Consider the following 20,412-nt stretch of genomic DNA (forward strand, 5'->3'; position numbering starts at 1 on the left):
ATGAAAACCACTTATCACCCACAGAGTGTAAAGAGTCATTTTTCATGAATTTGCTGAAAGTATGTAGGGTTCCCATTGCACTGTACAGCCTGTCCTCGGGGAGGACATTCTATGCTTTATTTTCCAGTATGAACAGGCAAGCAGGTGCCTATGGGGTCTTTCCAGTTCAGACAGGTAGTCACTATCTTAAGAATTAAACATAAAAAAATATATATTTTATTATGCTTCAAATATCTAAGAATGTCAGCAGGAACAGGGCTGTCACCCGGGATATATTCCGACTTGTACGGTGAAATCTTCGGTTCTCTGCAGCTGTTTTGTAATTTACATTCACTACAGACAGATAACATCCCGAGGCTTTCGAGGTCTCGGTCATGTAATGGGTGCAAAATGTGTTCTTGCAGATAAATCACGCAAACAATGATGAAGTTTTAATTTGAATGCCATTAAGTTAAGATCAGTCATTATCAACACGTTCAGTAATTACACCATTTCTTAAAATAACTAGGTATAATTGCTAGGTATATCATTGTGACAACACTAATGTGCCCTAAATGGTGCATATAAGCAGGTCACAATGTAGGCGCGGCCCTACTAGCCTAAAAAAACCCTAGCTACTAGCTCGAGGATAGCACAGGCCCAGTGGCGGGGTATAGATGGTGTCCCGAGCACAGGCCCGGCAGCGGGGTATAGATGGTGTCCCGAGCACAGGCCCGGCAGCGGGGTATAGATGGTGTCCCGAGCACAGGCACGGCAGCGGGGTATAGATGGTGTCCCGAGCACCGGCACGGCAGCGGGGTATAGATGGTGTCCCGAGCACGGGCCAAGGAGTGGGGTATAGATGGTGTCCTGAGCACAGGCCCGGCAGTGGGGTATAGATGGTGTCCTGCGCACAGGCCTGGCAGCGGGGTATAGATGGTGTCCCGAGCACAGGCCCGGCAGCGGGGTATAGATGGTGTCCCGATCACAGGCCCGGCAGCGGGGTATATATGGTGTCCTGAGCACAGGCCCGGCAGCGGGGTATAGATGGTGTCCCGAGCACAGGCCCGGCAGCGGGGTATATATGGTGTCCTGAGCACAGGCCCGGCAGCGGGGTATAGATGGTGTCCCGAGCACAGGCCGGCAGCGGGGTATAGGTGGTGTCCTGAGCACAGGCCCGGCAGCAGGGTATAGATGGTGTCCCGAGCACAGGCCCGGCAGTGGGGTATGGATGGTATCCCTTCTAGTATACTTATCACATATCGATAGGACTCAGTGGTTTCTTGAAAAGAGGGCTCCTTCACACACGGTCAGGAATGGAGAGGTTCATGCGCGACCAGCCTCTCCAGCTGACTCCTCCTGGCCACTACCTTGTAGCCAAGAGCACATACATTAAAAGTACTTCATGTAAGTTGTCCAAACGAATCGATTACTACAGAATTGGGTGACCATTGGGTGAGTCTCTTGGCTGTCCATGAGTCCCATGAGTCTCCTGGCTGTCTCATGAGGATCGATTGGGTAGAATTCAATCACCCAATTCTTTCGTCTGGTGAGGATTTTGTCAGTGGCGGTCTCATAGAAAACACAGAAACACTTGGTTGAGCCAAGTCTTGAGGTGTCAACCGAGTGATCTTTTGGCTACCAGCTATCTACCGTAATATGAGTGGAGATCTATCAATCAGTGGACATGTGATATTTTATGTAGATCGAAATTCCTCTTTATGATTACATCTGATATTGAGGCACTTCTCTTGGCAGTTACACCTCACCATCAGTAGTCTCTAAGTTTGGTGGTTGCACTTCTCGTACGGCAGTTAAAGGAATCCACAGGTACAGTCTAACACATACCGAAGGTAGTTGCCACCTTTTAAATGCTCAACATCCTAGGTACAAAGTAGAAGAATATCACAGAGGGATCTGTACACAGGAGATTTCACAGGAACAGTTTGTAATATGTGAGAAAAAGACTGATGGCACTTCCTAACTTTCCAATGTGAACAGGTGTATATTGAGCATGAAACATAGTAACAAAAAAAGAGACAGTTGCACTCTGTAGTGCGAAGATGTGTAATAATGAATATGGGTATATAGACATGCATTACTGCTATAGAAAGCATGTAAAAATTGAGGTACTTGGCACAAGAAAATGGCCAGTTATATGTGAGCCCAACAGCCAACGCCGAGGTGACCTTGTTACGGTTGCTGCGAGCACTGGAGACTATGTCCAGATTTCTTGCTACTGCACATGTGCGAGCGCTGGAGACTAAGTCCAGATTTCTTGCTACTGCACATGTGCGAGCACTGGAGACTAAGTCCAGATTTCTTGCTACTGCACATGTGCGAGCGCCGGAGACTAAGTCCAATCTTGGAGCCATTGCACATGTGCGGGTGACATCATCGCTGACACGAGGTCACATGTCTCTGACACCTTCTATGCCGATTGGTCGCTGGTCATGTGCTTGTGACGTCTTGCTCGGTGATAGGCCAGCATGACGTCACTCCTGTCGTTCTGGAAGCGGATTGGCTCTGGTGTCCTCCATCTTGGATGAGGCACAGAGTCTATATAAGACCCTGACACACGCCGCATGGTGCTCAGTCCTCTTGGTTCATGCATATGAGTAGACGCTCTGTGCGCGTTCCTCTAGGCATTCCTCTGTCTATGCTAGGTGAGCGCTACCGGCAGGGTAGCGTTCTTATACCTTACAGCTTCGGCTGCTGTCCGTATCCTTACCTCTTAGGGGAGCGGACATAGGCAGGTGCCTGAGGCACATGGTCTGGCTGGGCCTTGTGATTGTACTCGTAGGTGGACGTTGCCGCTAGGGTAACGTTCCTTATACTGCGTCTGGCAGTTGTTCGTATCCTCGCACACTAGGGGAGCGAACAGAGGTAGGAGCTTTGTGCGGCTTACGCTGCTGTTCGTCTCTTTTGCACCACTAGAAGAGCGGACCTAGGCAGGTGCCATATCTAGTGGTTCGTGTCCTCGCACACTAGTGGAGCGAACGCAGGTAGGAGCTTTGTGCGGCTTACGCTGCTGTTCGTCTCTTTTGCACCACTAGAAGAGCGGACCTAGGTAGGTGCCATTTCGCACACATTGCCTTTGTATCTGTGATTATTAACAGAGATCATTCCACACACCCTCCAAGTAAGGGAGGAATTGCTTTACTTTCTTATTATATCCTTCTGTGAGTTAACAGAGGTATTGCACTCTGCCATAGTCTGCAGCAAAGTCTTTGCACGGTGGACCCTGACTGTCTGATACTCCTTTCGGTTATTATCAGACAGCCCCCCGTAACAGACCTCTTAGTGTTGGGTTCCATCTTATGCCTCTCTTGGTAAAAATGCACGTCTATATTCCTATGTTCATTGTTACATGTATCTAAGCACTACAGAGTGCAACTGTTCACATTACAAAGTTAGGATGTGCCATCAGTCTTTTTCTTAGATTACAGGGTCATGCCTTCTGATTGAGCACTCCTGCTCTTCAGTCTTAGGCAATTTTAATCCTTCATTAGCAGGTTCCTGTTCACCCATAAATTGAAGGGCTTTTTTTTTAACCCAAACAGAAGCATTAGAGTAGGCAGTGACCCAACAATAAGAGGTCACCTTGGTGTTGGCTGTTGGGCTCACATCACACTGGCTATTTTTGTTTACTAAGTACCTCAATTTTTATATCTTTTCCATAGCAGTAATGCATGTCTATATTCCCATATTCATTATTCCACATATATTTGCACTACAGAGTGCAGATGTCTCTTTTTTGTTAGTTTGTAATCTGTATTCACAGATTTAGGAGACACTCGGACCTCACAGGTCACCACCTGCTGCAGGTCACAGATGCTCATAGTTTGGCTGCTTACTGTCTCGGGTGACTGCACCACTCACCACAGACCACAGTGCCAATTCACACACCGGCTCCAGACTTCCTTGTTGTCTAATGCCACGTTACCTTGCCACATGTGGTCTCAAATTTTGCACGCTGCTTTAGGATATTTCTAGCTAGACTGGCCCAGGGTAAACATTTTCGGTCAGGCCGTGCCTTCACTTCCGAAGCCACCAGGGAGCTGAGCTATACATCTAGGTGCCTAATATAAGGTAACTCTATATAATGCCAGATGACTCACCCCATACCCATGTACAGAAAATGCAAATCTTAAAGCCAAACTGTCATTTAAAGTGACTTTTCATGAAAAGCAGTGTGTGCATGACAACTAACACTATATCTGGCCATTATATGGCCATTTTTCACCTTTGTGTGCATTGTCTCTAATTTTCAATTGTCTCTAAGCTAGAGGGTGGATTCTTGCTGCTATGATGTCTCCCATACACAGCATACACAGACTGTGTGACGGAGGGAAAGATTGGAATGCTTTTTTCCTTTATGTAGCAAACAGAAGCAGCAGCTTGGACATTTTCCAGCAATACTGAGCTGTGTGACTGTGAATCCAGCACTGAAGCTGCAGCACAATCTTTCACATCTTACATTGCGCTAAGTGCTCCTCAGTCTGTCGCGCCCAGGGATATGGGGTACTCGGTTACGGGCAGTGTATATCTGGGGAATGTCACAGTGGTGGCCGTTACCTGGCTCCGTGCCCTGGGCCCTTTTTGTAATGGGTATATATTTACAAGGGATTAGGGGTCTGAGTCTCTGGTCCTGTCTCCGGTTCTCCCTTTGCTACTGAGTCTTTAGATTTTTAGTGTCAACGAGGTCCTTGATGGTCCCCTCGCTGTGCAGGTGTTAGCAGGTCGGCATGGAGCTCTTTCCTGTCCTAGGGTCCTGTACCTTGTCGGTGCGTTGTTCCGGGAGTAATCCACCGGCAACTACTCTCCTGCGTACCAGGTCACCCGAGTCAGAACATCTCCTCCTCACTTCCAACTTCATACTCCTCTCACTCCACTTCACACTCCGCCCCTCCCACCTGGTCAACTAGTGGACTGGAGGGGCTCCACCTCTAGGCGGCCATCCATTGGTCCAACCCTAGCTATGTACCATTGTATGGGGGATTGTTGGGTAAAAAACTGGGATTACCTGGGTTTTTGGTGTTACCAGCACTGGTCTCCCGGGGCCCTAGGGGGGGGGGGGGGGTAGGCCCTGCATCCTTGTGGGGAAGCAAAACCTTATAGCATCCTGATGGGTTCAGGGGCACTGCAATTCCTCCTCTCACCTACTTGCTTCATAGCCTTAAATAGGCAGTGCAATCGGACACCTCAGGGAGCCGGCAGTCAGTCTTGATGATAGCTGTTTTTCAGAGTGAATGAATTTGGAAGGCAAAGGGAGAGGATAAGAAGCTCATAAGTGGAATAAGATGCATTTCTTTTATAAAGATATACTCATGTTCTTATACTCATTTATTGATTTAAGGGAAGGGCCTGACAGCTGATACATGCTCCCCGCACCATGAGCAGCATGCATCACCTGTTATGTTCTCTTTAAGCAAAGGATGATTAATGCTTTCTATTTATCCAACCCAAAAAACCCTTTTGATATCTCACTGTATATTTTGTGAGTAAAATTTACAAGATGATAACTTACTAACGAGAATATTTGTTTTTGTGTTCTTTTTCATAGAACGAGGAATATAAGCGGCCCTTATTATCTGCAAGGGGCGTTTTGGCCAAAGCGGTTTCTCTTCCACCTGACCATTTACCCCCAGACTTCCCTAGGATAGTTTCGGGGACACCATCGGAACGGGTATCTCCTCTCCGGCCATGCAGACCTTCTCCTGCAGGTTCACCACGTAGTCGCTCCATCCAAACCAGCTCAACCAACCTCCATTTATGCCAGGACTCATTTAACAAAATTCCACTGGGTAATCAGGACACGACAGTGGTCACCCATGACCAGTTCAAGACAGCACTTCGGATGGTGGTGGATAAAGGAGACCCACGTCTACTTTTAGAGGATTATGTAAAAATTGGGGAAGGTTCAACTGGAGTTGTGTGCATTGCTCGAGAAAAGCACAGTGGGCGCCAGGTGGCAGTAAAAATGATGGACCTAAGAAAGCAACAGCGGAGAGAACTTCTGTTTAATGAGGTGAGTGCTATGGGTCCATATAACCAACTATTTAAGGTTTGTCAATGTGACCCTATGTGGTCTGATTTATACATCCCATTAGGGCATACAACTGTTAAAGAAGGAGGTTGGGAGCTTTATATCGCATCTCGATAAGTGATAAGTAGAAGAATACCACCTGTTCATGTCAGAAGGGACCCTCTGAGGGCATGTTCACACAGCTTTTTTTTTTTTTAACCCCTTCAGCCCCCGGGCACTTTCCGTTTTTGTTTTTTGCTCCCCTTCTTCCGAGAGGCGTAACTTTTTTATTTTTCCATCAATCTTGCCATATGAGGGCTTGTTTTTTGCAGGACAAGTTGTACTTTTAAATGAAACCATAAGTTTTACCATATGGTGTACTGGAAAACAGCAAAAAAATTCCAAATGCAGAAAAATTGCAAAAAATGTGTGATGGCACAATAGTTTTTGGGATGTTTTATTCACGGTGTTCACTATATGGTAAAACTGATGTGTGGGTGTGATGCCTGAGGTCGGTGCGAGTTTGTAGACACAAAACATGTATAGGTTTACTTGTATCTAAGGGGTTAAAAAAAAATCACAAGTCTGTCCAATAAAAGTGGCGCACGTTTTGCGCCATTTTCCGAAACCCGTAGAGTTTTCATTTTTCAGGATCTGAGGCTCAGTGACGGCTTATTTTTTGTGTCTCGAGCTGACGTTTCTAATTGTACCATTTTTGCGCAGATGCTATGTTTTGATCGCCTGTTATTGCATTTTGCGTAAAACTTGCGGCGACCAAAAAACGTAATTTTGGTGTTTGGAATTTTTTTGCCACTACGCCGTTTACCAATCAGATTAATTGATTTTATATTTTGATAGATCGGGCATTTCTGAACGCGGCGATACCAAATATGTGTATATTTATTTATTTTTTAACACTTTAATTTTCAATGGGGGGAAAGAGGGGTGATTTGAATTTTTAGGTTTTGGTTTTTTTTTTTTAAAACTTTTTTTTTTACTTTTTTTTTTATTTTACTAGTCCCCCTAGGGGGCTATAGCGATCAGCAATCCGATCGCTATTATCTATCTGCTGATCACAGCTATACAGCTGTAAACAGCAGATTCAGTCACTTTGTTTTTCCCTCTGCTCTCGGCCGAGGGAAAATGAAACTGAAACATCATAGCTGCAGGCGTCATCACATGACCCTGTGCTACGATGGCAACCACCGATAGTCACGTGATCACGCACGTGACTTCCGGTGGGGGCGGCGGTAAGTAAAAAACATGGCCGCGCGCATTTAGATCTTGCTGCCAGACTTTGGCAGCAAGATTTAAGGGGTTAATGGCCGCGGGTGGAAGCGATTCCACCCGTGGCTAGTAGGCACACGTCAGCTGTTGAAAACAGCTGATATGTGTGCCGACTGCCGCCGCCAGCCCGCGGGAGGGGGCGAGGCTTAACGGGACACGCTCCATGACGGATATATCCATCCATGGTCGTGAAGGGGTTAAACCAGGATTTTGGAGGAGATTCTGTCTCACATTCACACAAGAAAAGACTTAAAATATACTAACAAGATTAGTATTTCATGACTGCCCTTTGATTCCCCGGGCTGCCATGCTATCAATTAGGTGGTTCTCTGAGGAATGTTCTGCCGTGCTGAATGCACTTGGACAAATCATCAAGATCTGCTGTTGGCAGATACCTTTGTAATTGCCAACCAATTACGTCCCAGGTGTGCTCGATGGGAGACAAGTCTAGAGATGCTGTAGGCTATGGTAGCACATTTAGGCCATGCTCACTGTGGCATGAGCAACATGCGTTGGAAAAAAGCTCCTGGGATACTTTGGCAAAATGGCCGTATCACTGGTTACATGATCAAATCAATGTAACGCTGAGCTGTTAGTGTACCAAGTAAAAAGGCTAGAGGGGTCCGGATGCCATACACTATGCCACCCCACACCATAATGCCGGGACAAGGATGGTTGTGATTTTTTTTCCCCTTGTAAACTCTTCTTCATGGTGTTGCCCACGCGGTCTCGAGACCTATCATTGCTTCCAAGACAAAAGCCGGAATCCTCACTGAAGAGGTTAGACCTCCATTCCAGCCTCCATTGCTGCCTTGTTCTGCACCATCATAGCCTTTGATATCGGTAGCATGAGGTCAATGTTACTCCTTTAGGTGGGTATCTAGCTTGTAGCCCAATGTCACACACACTCCTTCTAATGGATGGTTTAGACACTGTGACGCCTTTGGCTTGGTATGTGATGATGATTTCACTTGCAGTACAAAATTAATCAAGCCATTTTTCCAAAATGTCCCAAAACACCTTTTCAGCATGACAACGCCAGGCCGCATGTTGCTTGTGCTACTTTGAGCATCCTGCATGACCTAAAAGTGCTACCATGGCCTGCAGTGTCTCCGGACTTGTCTCCCGTCAGGGACGTCATTATTCGGCATTTACAAGGGGAGCTGCCAGAGGAGGATCTTGATGATTTCCATTCTCAATTACATTCAATACGGCAGAACCTTCCTTAACCATTTAATATCCTAATTAATGGCAGCCAGTGCTGTAAGTGCGGAGATTTCTGCACACATGGCTCATACTCCATGAGGTTTTTCATACTTTGGTTTCTATTTTTCTGCCTATCACTAACATGTCTATCCATCCTGGCATTCCCGCCATTCCAGCACTTTGTCATAGCTGTTTGCATACTTAGTGCGGTTCCGGTGTATAAATCACGGAGCGCCATTCATCGTCCTCGTGCCCCGCTCCTTTGTATATTGTTAGTTTGCCTCTTGTTTAGCTTTATATCATCTTTTCAGGGCAGGATACCATTAGTCATCGCGGGTACATTTTCCTTTATGTTTTTTTGGCTGTCGGTTTGTGTGATTATTGACACAGGCTTGTCCTTTGTGTGGTATGTAGGTTGTCATCATGCGGGATTATCAGCACGTCAACGTGGTGGAGATGTACAAGAGCTATCTGGTGGGAGAAGAGCTGTGGGTTATGATGGAGTATGTGCAAGGAGGCGCCCTCACGGATATTGTATCACAAACCAGGTATGTGCACAATAATCTCAGATAATCCCATGGTATGATTATAATCCAATAGTAAAATAAACATTGTAATCTGAATCAATAGATACTGGATTATTAATGGATTTATGTAAACATATATCGGGGTTATACCAAAGCTGCAATTAACCCATTCCCGCTGTCCAGACTTAACTCCATAAAACCTCTACCACTATTGGCTCAGAAATTACACCCATTCACAAATAGTGAATAGTCACAAAATATTATTTTTTTTATTTTAATCTCCCCCAGCCCCCACCATACGATGGGGATGATAGTTCATCCAGCAGCTATCTCCTCTGACGCTGCTCTGCCGATGGCTCCTGTCTTTTCTATGAAGGAGCTGGTGCCAGACATCTCTGGTGGTGGCTCATCTCTTAGAGAGCAAGGGGATCTGCAGCCCAAAATCAGACCCGATCTCATCTGATTGGGGAGATTTACGGCATGCAACTGTTGGCCCCAACCTGTTAAATGAAGGAAGGCTGTGCTGTGCAGCTGCAGCCAAGATCTGCAGAGCAGGGAGGCTGTGCAGCTTCAGCCAAGATCTGCAGAGCAGGGAGGCTGTACAGCTTCAGCCAAGATATGCAGAGCAGGAAGGCTGTGCAGCTTCAGCCACGATCTGCAGAGCAGGAAGGCTGTGCAGCTTCAGCCACGATCTGCAGAGCAGGAAGGCTGTGCAGCTTCAGCCACGATCTGCAGAGCAGGAAGGCTGTGCAGCTTCAGCCACGATCTGCAGAGCAGGAAGGCTGTGCAGCTTCAGCCAAGATCTGCAGAGCAGGAAGGCTGTGCAGCTTCAGCCAAGATCTGCAGAGCAGGGAGGCTGTGCAGCTTCAGCCAAGATCTGCAGAGCAGGGAGGCTGTGCAGCTTCAGCCAAGATCTGCAGAGCAGGGAGGCTGTGCAGCTTCAGCCACGATCTGCAGAGCAGGAAGGCTGTGCAGCTTCAGCCACGATCTGCAGAGCAGGGAGGCTGTGCAGCTTCAGCCACGATCTGCAGAGCAGGAAGGCTGTGCAGCTTCAGCCACGATCTGCAGAGCAGGAAAGCTGTGCAGCTTCAGCCACGATCTGCAGAGCAGGGAGGCTGTGCAGCTTCAGCCACGATCTGCAGAGCAGGGAGGCTGTGCAGCTTCAGCCACGATCTGCAGAGCAGGAAAGCTGTGCTGTGCAGCTTCAGCCACGATCTGCAGAGCAGGAAGGCTGTGCAGCTTCAGCCACGATCTGCAGAGCAGGAAAGCTGTGCTGTGCAGCTTCAGCCAAGATCTGCAGAGCAGGGAGGCTGTGCAGCTTCAGCCACGATCTGCAGAGCAGGGAGGCTGTGCAGCTTCAGCCACGATCTGCAGAGCAGGAAGGCTGTGCAGCTTCAGCCACGATCTGCAGAGCAGGAAAGCTGTGCTGTGCAGCTTCAGCCAAGATCTGCAGAGCAGGGAGGCTGTGCAGCTTCAGCCAAGATCTGCAGAGCAGGGAGGCTGTGCAGCTTCAGCCAAGATCTGCAGAGCAGGGAGGCTGTGCAGCTTCAGCCAAGATCTGCAGAGCAGGAAGGCTGTGCAGCTTCAGCCAAGATCTGCAGAGCAGGAAGGCTGTGCAGCTTCAGCCAAGATCTGCAGAGCAGGGAGGCTGTGCAGCTTCAGCCAAGGTCTGCAGAGCAGGGAGGCTGTGCAGCTGCAGCCAAGATCTGCAGAGCAGGGAGGCTGTGCAGCTTCAGCCAAGATCTGCAGAGCAGGAAGACTGTGCAGCTTCAGCCAAGATCTGCAGAGCAGGAAGGCTGTGCAGCTTCAGCCAAGATCTGCAGAGCAGGAAGGCTGTGCTGTGCAGCCTCAGCGACTAACTGCAGAGCAGGAAGGCTGTGTAGCTTGGGCCACAAGCTGCAGAGTGCCGAATAATGTTGAGCAAAAGGAAGAAACTGTTTTTCCAGGATAACCTTGTATGTGGTTTGATTTATATGTCCTTCGCAAAGTTTAACCTGCCCAATTCCAGCCTTGCTGAATCATCCCCAGATCATCACCGATCCTCTACCAAATTTCACAATGGGTGCAAGACAATATGGCTTGTATGCCTCTCCAGGTCTCCGTCTAACCATTAGACGACTAGGTGTTGGGCAAAGCTGAAAATTAAACTCATCAGAGAAGATTACCTTACTCCAGTCCTCTATGGTCCAATCCTTATGGTTGTTTGGCAAACTTCAGCCTGGCTCTCCTTTGTTTCTCATTAATGAAAGGCTTTTTTTCTACCTTTACATGACTTGAGCCCTTCCTCTAGGAGCCTGTTACGATCTGTTCTTGCCGTGCACTTCACCCCAGCTGCCACTTGCCATTCCTTTTGTAGGTCACTTGATGTCATCCTGCGGTTGCTGAGTGACATTCGAATAAGACGGTCATCCCGGTCAGTGGAGAGTCACTTTTGCCCACTACCGGTCTGTACTCTGGTTGGAGTTCAACTGACCGTGGAATGGAATGGCTGTCAGACATGTAGAGAAGCTGATTTTTATAAAAAAAAAGTGCAGTGGTCTCTTAAATTTTGCCAGAGCTGTATACCTATAGTGTGGAGAACTCATTGTAAACATACAAATGAGGGGCCAGATTGACATAGCTGAATCGGCATGTTACGTGGAGGATCACTGTGTGATCCTGCTTGTTCCTGTTGCCCTCTACATACACCATGATTTCAAGCAAGCTCCACTGGAGTGATAAAGTTTACAGGATTACTATAAGGAAGTCGTATTTCTATTAAGTGACATCTGATTAGTATTGCTTGGATATAAACTCAGTCACAAGGTCTTAAAGAAATCTCCCATTATTAGTCTATAGATAGAACCTATATTTTGGGATATTGTTAAAGAGTAACTCTCAATTCCAGGGTAAAATCTGTATTCCGTGTATACCGATTTCCCATTAAGGAGATAGATGGCAGTTGGTGCTTATAAACCTCTATGGAGAACTTGCAGCAGAATGTCTGTCTCTGTCTCTAGCTCCTCCCCCTCCATGCTAGTTGGTGCTTTAAAAATTCAATGGAGGAGGAGCTAGAGGCAGAGACAGACATTCTGCTGCAAGTTCTCCATAGAACTTTATAGGCACCGACTGCAATGTCCAATCTCAGTAATGTTTCCCCTGAATACAGATTTTACCCATGAATTGAGAGTGATAGATCAGTCCAGGAGGAGAAAGAAGCCGATTTCTTGGATAAAATATAAAGTTTCTGACTTTTAATGTGCCCGATCGATTTATGAAAGTAAAATGATAACAATGGTCATTCTTTAATGATTTATGTGACTTTTCAAGATGTGATCCCTGGTATTCTGTGTTTCAGACTGAACGAGGAGCAAATTGCGACTGTCTGCAAGTCAGTGTTACAAGCTCTGGTGTATCTGCACTCCCAAGGCGTGATCCACCGGGACATCAAGAGCGACTCCATACTTCTAACACTAGATGGACGGGTGAGGAACTGTAGCCCCCCTCTCCCCTCATCTGTAGATTTCTTGTTTTATTATAGCGAGTAACATAAATTTTTCATTTTATTTTTCAATTTATTTTTACTATATATATAAATTTGGTGTGCCCTCTAAATCACTCAACACACAGCCATTAATGTCAAAACTTCAGGCAACAAAACTGAGCACACCCCTAAGTGAAAATGGTCAAATTGTGTCCAGACACACCTTTCAAGACGATGAATACTTTCTTAGGCCTCCAACACACATCCGTGAAAAGCACGCACATGTCATACGGTCCGTTTTTCAGGTCCGTTTTCCGTTTTTAAGTCCGTTTTTATGGTACGTGTGGCATCCGTGTGTATTGCGTATGCTAGCCATGTGTGCGTGTGGAATGTCCGTGTGTGCATGCGATACGTAAGTGACATGTCCGTGTGTTGTCCGTGTGAAATGTTCCGTGTGTGTTACACAATGTCATTGATACATACCCGCTCACAGCAGACAGCGACGCGCGATGAGAATGAACTCGGGTGAACTTCACCCGACTTCATTGTCATGCCGCGGCTCTGTCTGGGTGTCGTGTACTGATTAGTGGTCACCCGTGCAGGACTCACCGGTGACCGCTAATCCCCTGAGTCACTGAAGTGAGCAGCGCGATTAGCGCTGCCGTCACTCAGGCTACCCGCGACCAGCTGGAGTCCTCCCCCCCCAAGACCACAACTCACCTGTGACTTCATCACTGTCACTCGGGCGACTTTCAGTCACAGTTGGAGGATCCAGCGATGGCCGCGAGTAACCTGAGTGACAGCACAGCTGATCGCGCGGCTCACCTTAGTTGCTGCGTGGAGCTGTTAGGAGCGGCGGTGTTCTTCTGCAGCTCCTGTCACCTTCATGTAGCAGAGCTGGAAGCGACGCGGGACCTCCGTGGATTACGCCGGACATGGATGGCTTTTTCGGGCTTCATAAAGTGGTGAACGAGGGTATTTGTTAGTGTTTATTATTCCAAATAAAGGATTTCTTCGGGTGTATGTGTTTATTTGCTGTAACTTACAGATTAATCATGGAAGGTATGTCGGGGAGACGCCTGACATGATTAATCTTGGACTTAGTGGCAGCTATGGGCTGCTGCCATTAACTCCTTATTACCCCGATTGCCAACGCACCAGGGCAAATTGGGAAGAGCCGGGTACAGTCCCAGAACTGTCGCATCTAATGGTTGCGGCTATTCTGGGCGGCTGCTGGCTGATATTGTTAGGCTGGGGGGCTCCCCATAATGTGGAGCTCCCCATTCTGAGAGTACCAGCCTTCAGCTGTTTGACTTTACCCTGGCTGGTATCAAAATGAGGGGAATCGCACATCGGTTTTTTAAATTAATTATTTATTTATTTTCCTGCTCGATATTGACACGCCCACCGGCGGCTGTGATTGGTTGCAGTGAGACAGCTGTCACTCAGCGTGGGGGCGTGTCTCACTGCAACCAATCATAGGCGCCGGTGGGCGGGGAAAGCAGGGAATACGAGATTGATTAATGAGCAGCCGGATTTTTCAAAATAGTAAAAGCCACCGGAGTTTTTTTTAACAGCTGTGCAGCGCCGCGCCGGTGATCGGGGAACGGTGAGTATGAGAGAGGAGGGAGACTGACCGACAGACAGGGAGAGGGACAGATGATACAGATAGATTGACCGACCGACTGACTGAGGGAGAGTGATCTACATACACAGAAAAAGAAAGAATGACCGACATCGCTGCAAAAAAGCACAAAACATACACGGAGCATACGGAGATGCATCCGTGTCACGTACGTCTGCTCACGGACCCATAGACTTCCATTGGGTCCGTGTGTGCGTGTTCCGTGCAGAAAACGGACATGCTTCCATGCAAAACAGAAACACATACGTATCACGGACACGGACACACGGACCGTATGGAATAACGCACGTGTGACTTCAAACATAGCATAACATTGGTGCACGTTTGTCCGTGTCTCCGGTATATACGGAAACGGACCAAACACGCACGTGTTTCACGGATGTGTGTTGGAGGCCTTAAAGAAACTGACACTAAATATGCTGGACTGGTCAAGTGTCTCCAGATCTAAACAGCTGAAGACGGTAGGATTTGTATGGAGCCACCACTTCTTGATTATTTTTGACAGTGTCCAAAAATTATCACCTGTCCACTGTATGAGTTTGTCTGCTCCATTCAAGGGGTTATTCCCATTTTCATAAATGGGTATTATCGGATTGTGCTTATTATAAATTTCGTCCGTTCTTGAGACGTTAAGTCTTTGTTTACAGCCTTGGTGATTGAACACTGCTACTAGACTGCAGATCATAAGCCTATCTATTGAGCTTGTAAGCGCTGTTTTAAAGCTAGCCAGGATCTTGGGAGTGCTTTATCTCCTAATCCCGGTCAGCTTCAGCACAGTGCTTACAAGCTGGACGCTAGACGTCTGCGGTGGTCAGCCTCCGAGGCAATGAGTTAATATCTCAACAACAGCTGCAAATTTTAATATGCCGTAAATTGCAAAAGTGCTTGATTTTTTTCAGTCCATATATGAAAATGGATTAACCTTTTTAAGCGCAGAAAAATAAATTAATGCAACAAGTGGTGTTCAGAAATAAATGAGATATCATGCTCCAATAAGACATTTTCTACACCAGTTCACATCAATTACAACTTTGACAAGTCACACTTCGGTCAGTAAATCCATGCTGCTGTTACATATCGTGACCCTTTCCCCAGTAGGATACACAAGGAGTCAATTTTCATAGTCATTTTTTTCCAGTGTCTGGCAGAATAGTATATAGATGGCTGTAGTAATAGATCATTGTCAGCCGCATATAAACTTTGCACGCTCAGAAGACATTTCCCACAACTACGCTACATTTCTCCCTTTTTGGCACTGCGGTCTGTCGGCTAGACTGTCGTATTCCCATCTATGTGCAATAAATGCCCTTTACACCACTACTGGATATTGTTCTTGTCACATTAAGGTTGCACAGATCACAAACTGTAAGGCTGTAAAGCAGTAGATCACTCATCATGAGTAGCTTCCTTATGGACCTTGGTCATGGCGCTAAGGTATAAGTCCTATAAAGAGGCCAATCTTTCATGTTTTGGTGGAGAATTATAGCTAAAAATGCCAAACTATATAGATGAGTAAAAGTGGAAACCATAATTTAGTGCCTTCAATATCACACTGTGAGAGTAGAGGTGGAAAAATAACCAGTAGAGTTGAGTGAATCGATTCGCGGAACCCTCGTCCAGCAGCCAAATCAGCATTCTGTGGCCACCGGAGGGGATCCCTGCGCCCTACCGGCATCCCCCACTTTCCATCAGCTAGCCTAATATGGCGTCATTCATGCATTACATCTCAACAATGATGTTTCGCCAGGCTGGTGTCACCGTTTCTATGTGCAGAACATTCTGTATTGTTCTGCCATGCTCTCCTGCAGAGCCGGTATATGTTACCTATGGTGCAGAGCATTTTCAGGATGAATGCTCTGCTGGTTGTTTCATAGCACTGGTTTTCACACTGTCCTGGGAGGTGCTCTTGCAGATGCTTCTCGCTCCCGGTGATTGCTCTGCTTCATTAGGGAGCGTGTTATCTCAGGACGCCGCCAGTTGTACTTCTTAGCTATAGTTGTGCTGTTGGCTCCCGTGGTGCTCAGTGTTCAGAGCTTGGTCTTTCGACTCCGGAATGTTGTTTACCCGTCTCTGCCTATCCTCCCCTGTTTCTGTTGTGACTTCCCGGCTTCTGACCTCACACTTCCTCCTGACCATGTCCCCACCTGCTCCCTGTATTTTGTACGTACTCTCCTGGAACCCTGACCTTCGGCTTGTATCTTGACCTAGACTCTGTCTGCACACCATCCCCCTCATGTGTACTGTCATGCCCTCCTGGTTTATGATCTTCTCGGCCTGTCTGACTACCTCTCCATTTACTGCATACATGTAGTGCCACACTCAAATGAAATGTTGGCAGGTAGTAGGAGGCTCCGGTCCGGCAGGTAGGAGGAGGAGGCTCCTGTCCGGCAGGTAGGAGGAGGAGGAGGCTCCTTTCCGGCAGGTAGGAGGAGGAGGCTCCTGTCGGGCAGGTAGGAGGAGGAGGAGGCTCCTTTCCGGCAGGTAGGAGGAGGAGGCTCCTGTCAGGCAGGTAGGAGGAGGAGGCTCCTGTCGGGCAGGTAGGAGGAGGAGGCTCCTGTCGGGCAGGTAGGAGGAGGAGGCTCCTGTCGGGCAGGTAGGAGGAGGAGGCTCCTGTCGGGCAGGTAGGAGGAGGAGGCTCCTGTCGGGCAGGTAGGAGGAGGAGGCTCCTGTCGGGCAGGTAGGAGGAGGAGGCTCCTGTCGGGCAGGTAGGAGGAGGAGGCTCCTGTCGGGCAGGTAGGAGGAGGAGGCTCCTGTCGGGCAGGTAGGAGGAGGAGGCTCCTGTCGGGCAGGTAGGAGGAGGAGGCTCCTGTCGGGCAAGTAGGAGGAGGAAGGCTCCTGTCGGGCAGGTAGGAGGAGGAGGCTCCTGTCGGGCAGGTAGGAGGAGGAGGCTCCTGTCGGGCAGGTAGGAGGAGGAGGCTCCTGTCGGGCAAGTAGGAGGAGGAAGGCTCCTGTCGGGCAGGTAGGAGGAGGAGGCTCCTGTCGGGCAGGTAGGAGGAGGAGGCTCCTGTCGGGCAGGTAGGAGGAGTTTCCTGTACGTCAGCCACAAATTAGTAACTAATTGATTTGCTCATCTGTAATAACAAGGATACTTAGCCTGCCCTTTTATATTTCATTTCATTGAGAAGTAAAAGGAGGATGATGACATTTTGGAGAGAATACCACGCTCAAGACTTTTATAGACTTTGCAGCTGGTTGATCTGGAAACCTTCTGTAAATTGACGCCACTGGTTTAGCCAAGGATCAAAATCCCAAAGTAGATTTTCCCAACAAGGTTGAGATTTCTTTATAGTTGTGTTTCAGGACAGGTGACATGGTTTTTAATCTCTGCTGGGGTACAGACTACCAACATGTGCAAGATGGTTTACCACCCAGCGTCAGTAGTATATGTCTCATTTAGGTTCATAAGGCCACGGCATCCTAACGTAGGAGCACAGTGTTCATTTATAATAATATATATTCATGTTTCCTTTTTTTCCGCTCTATAGGTGAAACTTTCCGACTTTGGGTTTTGTGCTCAAATTAGCAAAGATGTTCCAAAGAGGAAATCCTTAGTGGGTACTCCATACTGGATGGCACCAGAGGTCATTATGAGGGCGTCTTATGGCACAGAGGTAAAGCCTTAATGTGACTTTAGATAAAATATAATTTTCCATAGTTCAACTATTCCATTTTATTGTCAAGGTTTCCTCAACGTCCATTTTTCAATGGGGGATCTCCGCTGCCTAAAGATCCAAAAGGCGATTTAGTCTGTAGTTACTTTTACTTGCTTTTGTGAATTTCTGTGGTTACTTTGTGTTCAGGGGTTTGGTACCCCATTATATTCCAGCACTTTTTTCTGAAGATTCTTATTAGTGACTAAAGTGATTACTTGTAGTCTTTGTATGTAATGTTTTATTACTCCTTAGGTGGATATCTGGTCCCTGGGGATTATGGTGATTGAAATGGTGGACGGTGAACCTCCTTATTTCAGTGACTCTCCTGTGCAGGCAATGAAAAGGTTGCGGGACAGTCCTCCTCCTAAACTGAGGAACTCTCACAAAGTAAGTAATAAGCACAACAATTTATAAACAGATTTTACAGGTTCATAACAAATTATTTCCTAGATTTCAGGTTTGGAAAGTAAAACATAAAAACATGTGAGAAGCAGATGCTATTCCAATGAGCAGTTTTAAGTGCAAAAAGTGCTTCCAAAATAAATGTACCGCCCCGGTGTTAGTCGGGCTGCTCGGATCCTAGATTGTGGCTCAAGTGGGTCGTCCGGACCCGGCTTGGCGGACACTTTGATCCGTAAATGGCGGTTTTTACAGGAGTGAATTCGTGACACCACGTGTGGATTGCAGTAATTGGAATACCGCCGCTGCTGTAAGGAGAACCGGGGCAGATAGAGTTAAGCAGCCTGATGTTAGTCCCTCCACAAGTAGGGATGGCCCCGGCCTCAGGGGTATTGGTGGTTATTTGGGAGAGCAGGGTGCAGGGGACCAGAGTACTCGCTGTGGGTAGTCGTGGTGCTGGATGAGGATTGTAAAGGAGACACACACGCTGCAAATAAACCAAATTCTCTGTGTGCCGCTGCGGGAAGCCCGTCCAAGTACCCGGTCCCACCGGTGTCACATAGTAATCCAGAGCTGCCTCTGTGCACAGTTTCGTGTCCGTGTGGGTCCCTCAAGCTTGAAACTAGAAGGTCCCACTCTTCAGTTTTTAGGTGAAGATGTGCTCCCAATGGCTGGCACTTGGGACTTCAGTGGGCTGCTTTCGCTGGAAAACCCTGTCCCCCGTGGTGTGCTGATGCCCTCAATCGCTGATCTCTCTGGGAAGGTCCCTGAAGGTCCCCTTCCTCTGCAGGTTAATTGCCAGGACGTTGAATCGGCTCCTGACCTAGGGTCCTGTACCCCATCGTGCTCGGTACCAGTCAGATCTCTTGGACTTTCTGGTGCCGACAATCCTCCTAGACTATGCCCGTCGCACCCTTTTCCAATGTCACTGCCACCGGTCCCCGACTCCTCTGGTCACAGACCACCGTTTGCGACCCAACCACTGTCTAGCTTCCCGGGAGCTACCACTCCAGCTCCTCACTCTTTGAGGCCTCTCACTCGACTCCCTCCACTTCCCTCCCACCAGCCTGCCTGACCCCTAGGTGGGTGGCCCTTTTCCAGCTAGACCAACCCACTGGTGTGTCTGACAGGTTATGATGTGAGGTGTTGATTGGGATTTGTGGTGCTGATGGAGGTGACACCGGTTTGTGGAAACTTGGAACCACGGGGGTTAGGTCCTGCATCCTGAGGGAACAGGATGCAGTTCCCTGTAGCACCCTGATGTATTCAGGGGCGCTACATAAATGTCTTAAAAATTGCATTAAGCTATCTTTTAGTAGTTTTTATTTATTGTATATGTGTCATGCACTGTCTGGATTCGCACTCGCAGATTACAGCAACAGCATTGGATCTTGTTCACTTTGCAGAATCTGACAGGTAACCTGAGTTCTCTTTAATGCTCAGCTCTGCCGGGAATTGGCTGAGTTGTGTCTACTGCTCCCAGCTGTGTAGGAATTAAGAGTGTGCGACTCTCCTGAGAATCAGGTTGCTAATTACCATCCACCGCTGGTCTCTCCCTATTTAAGGCTGGGGAGTTTGTTTGGAAATCGCCGACGATAGCACCTGCTTGTGCTCTTGCGATTATCCGGTGCCCTTGGCATTGCTCTTTGGTGACCTCCGATCTGTTGCTAGTGTGGTGTGGAAGTGTCCTTTGATGAGCGTTAATTCTTCCCTTATATTTTATTTCTCACCTGTGCCTTTATTGTCTTCTCTTTGTAGTTGTTTTCAGAGTGTACGAGCTTCAGTTCTTCCCCCTGTCCGTGTCTTTTTGGGAAGAGGGCTATCTCTGTGTCTCCTGCCAACCCTGGGGGTAGTGGGGTGCGAGGGGTTAGGTCAAGGCCTGAATAGGAGACAGGGACATGCTGGGGGCCCAGACCTGGCTACCATCAGGCCTACCTCTGGGTTGAGGGCCATCACAGGGATCCCAATCTTAGGGCCAGTTCGGGTCTCCCACCTAGCCTAACCCACCTGTGAAAATATGACTTTAATCCAGGGGGATAAACCATTGGCACAACCTATGCGACCGCACAGAGACTTAAGAGGTTAAGGGGCCCATTTCTACCACCAAAGCAGGTGTAGTTTTGCATCATCATGAGCTCTTGGGCTGCAAAGGGCCCATATATTCTTCTTGTACAGCAGCCCTTTTCTGTCTGTGTCCACTGGTGCTTTAATCACTGTTGGGAACA

The 20,412-nt window shown here is 47.8% G+C and overlaps 1 protein-coding gene across 5 annotated transcripts in view; it reads left to right on the forward strand.

Annotated features, from left to right (window-relative positions):
• The window catches only part of PAK6 (p21 (RAC1) activated kinase 6), a 103,563-nt gene that overhangs the window by 74,981 nt on the left and 8,170 nt on the right, over positions 1-20,412 (forward strand). For all 5 annotated transcript variants that reach the window (XM_075330332.1, XM_075330333.1, XM_075330329.1 and 2 more), the window contains exons 4-8: positions 5,546-6,010; positions 8,915-9,048; positions 12,365-12,491; positions 17,621-17,746; positions 18,041-18,175. In XM_075330332.1, coding sequence (XP_075186447.1) covers positions 5,546-6,010; positions 8,915-9,048; positions 12,365-12,491; positions 17,621-17,746; positions 18,041-18,175 — 987 coding nt within the window. The remainder of the gene's footprint in view (positions 1-5,545; positions 6,011-8,914; positions 9,049-12,364; positions 12,492-17,620; positions 17,747-18,040; positions 18,176-20,412) is intronic.

The sequence above is a fragment of the Anomaloglossus baeobatrachus genome, chromosome 12 (assembly GCF_048569485.1).
Source record: "Anomaloglossus baeobatrachus isolate aAnoBae1 chromosome 12, aAnoBae1.hap1, whole genome shotgun sequence".
Taxonomy (NCBI): domain Eukaryota; kingdom Metazoa; phylum Chordata; class Amphibia; order Anura; family Aromobatidae; genus Anomaloglossus; species Anomaloglossus baeobatrachus.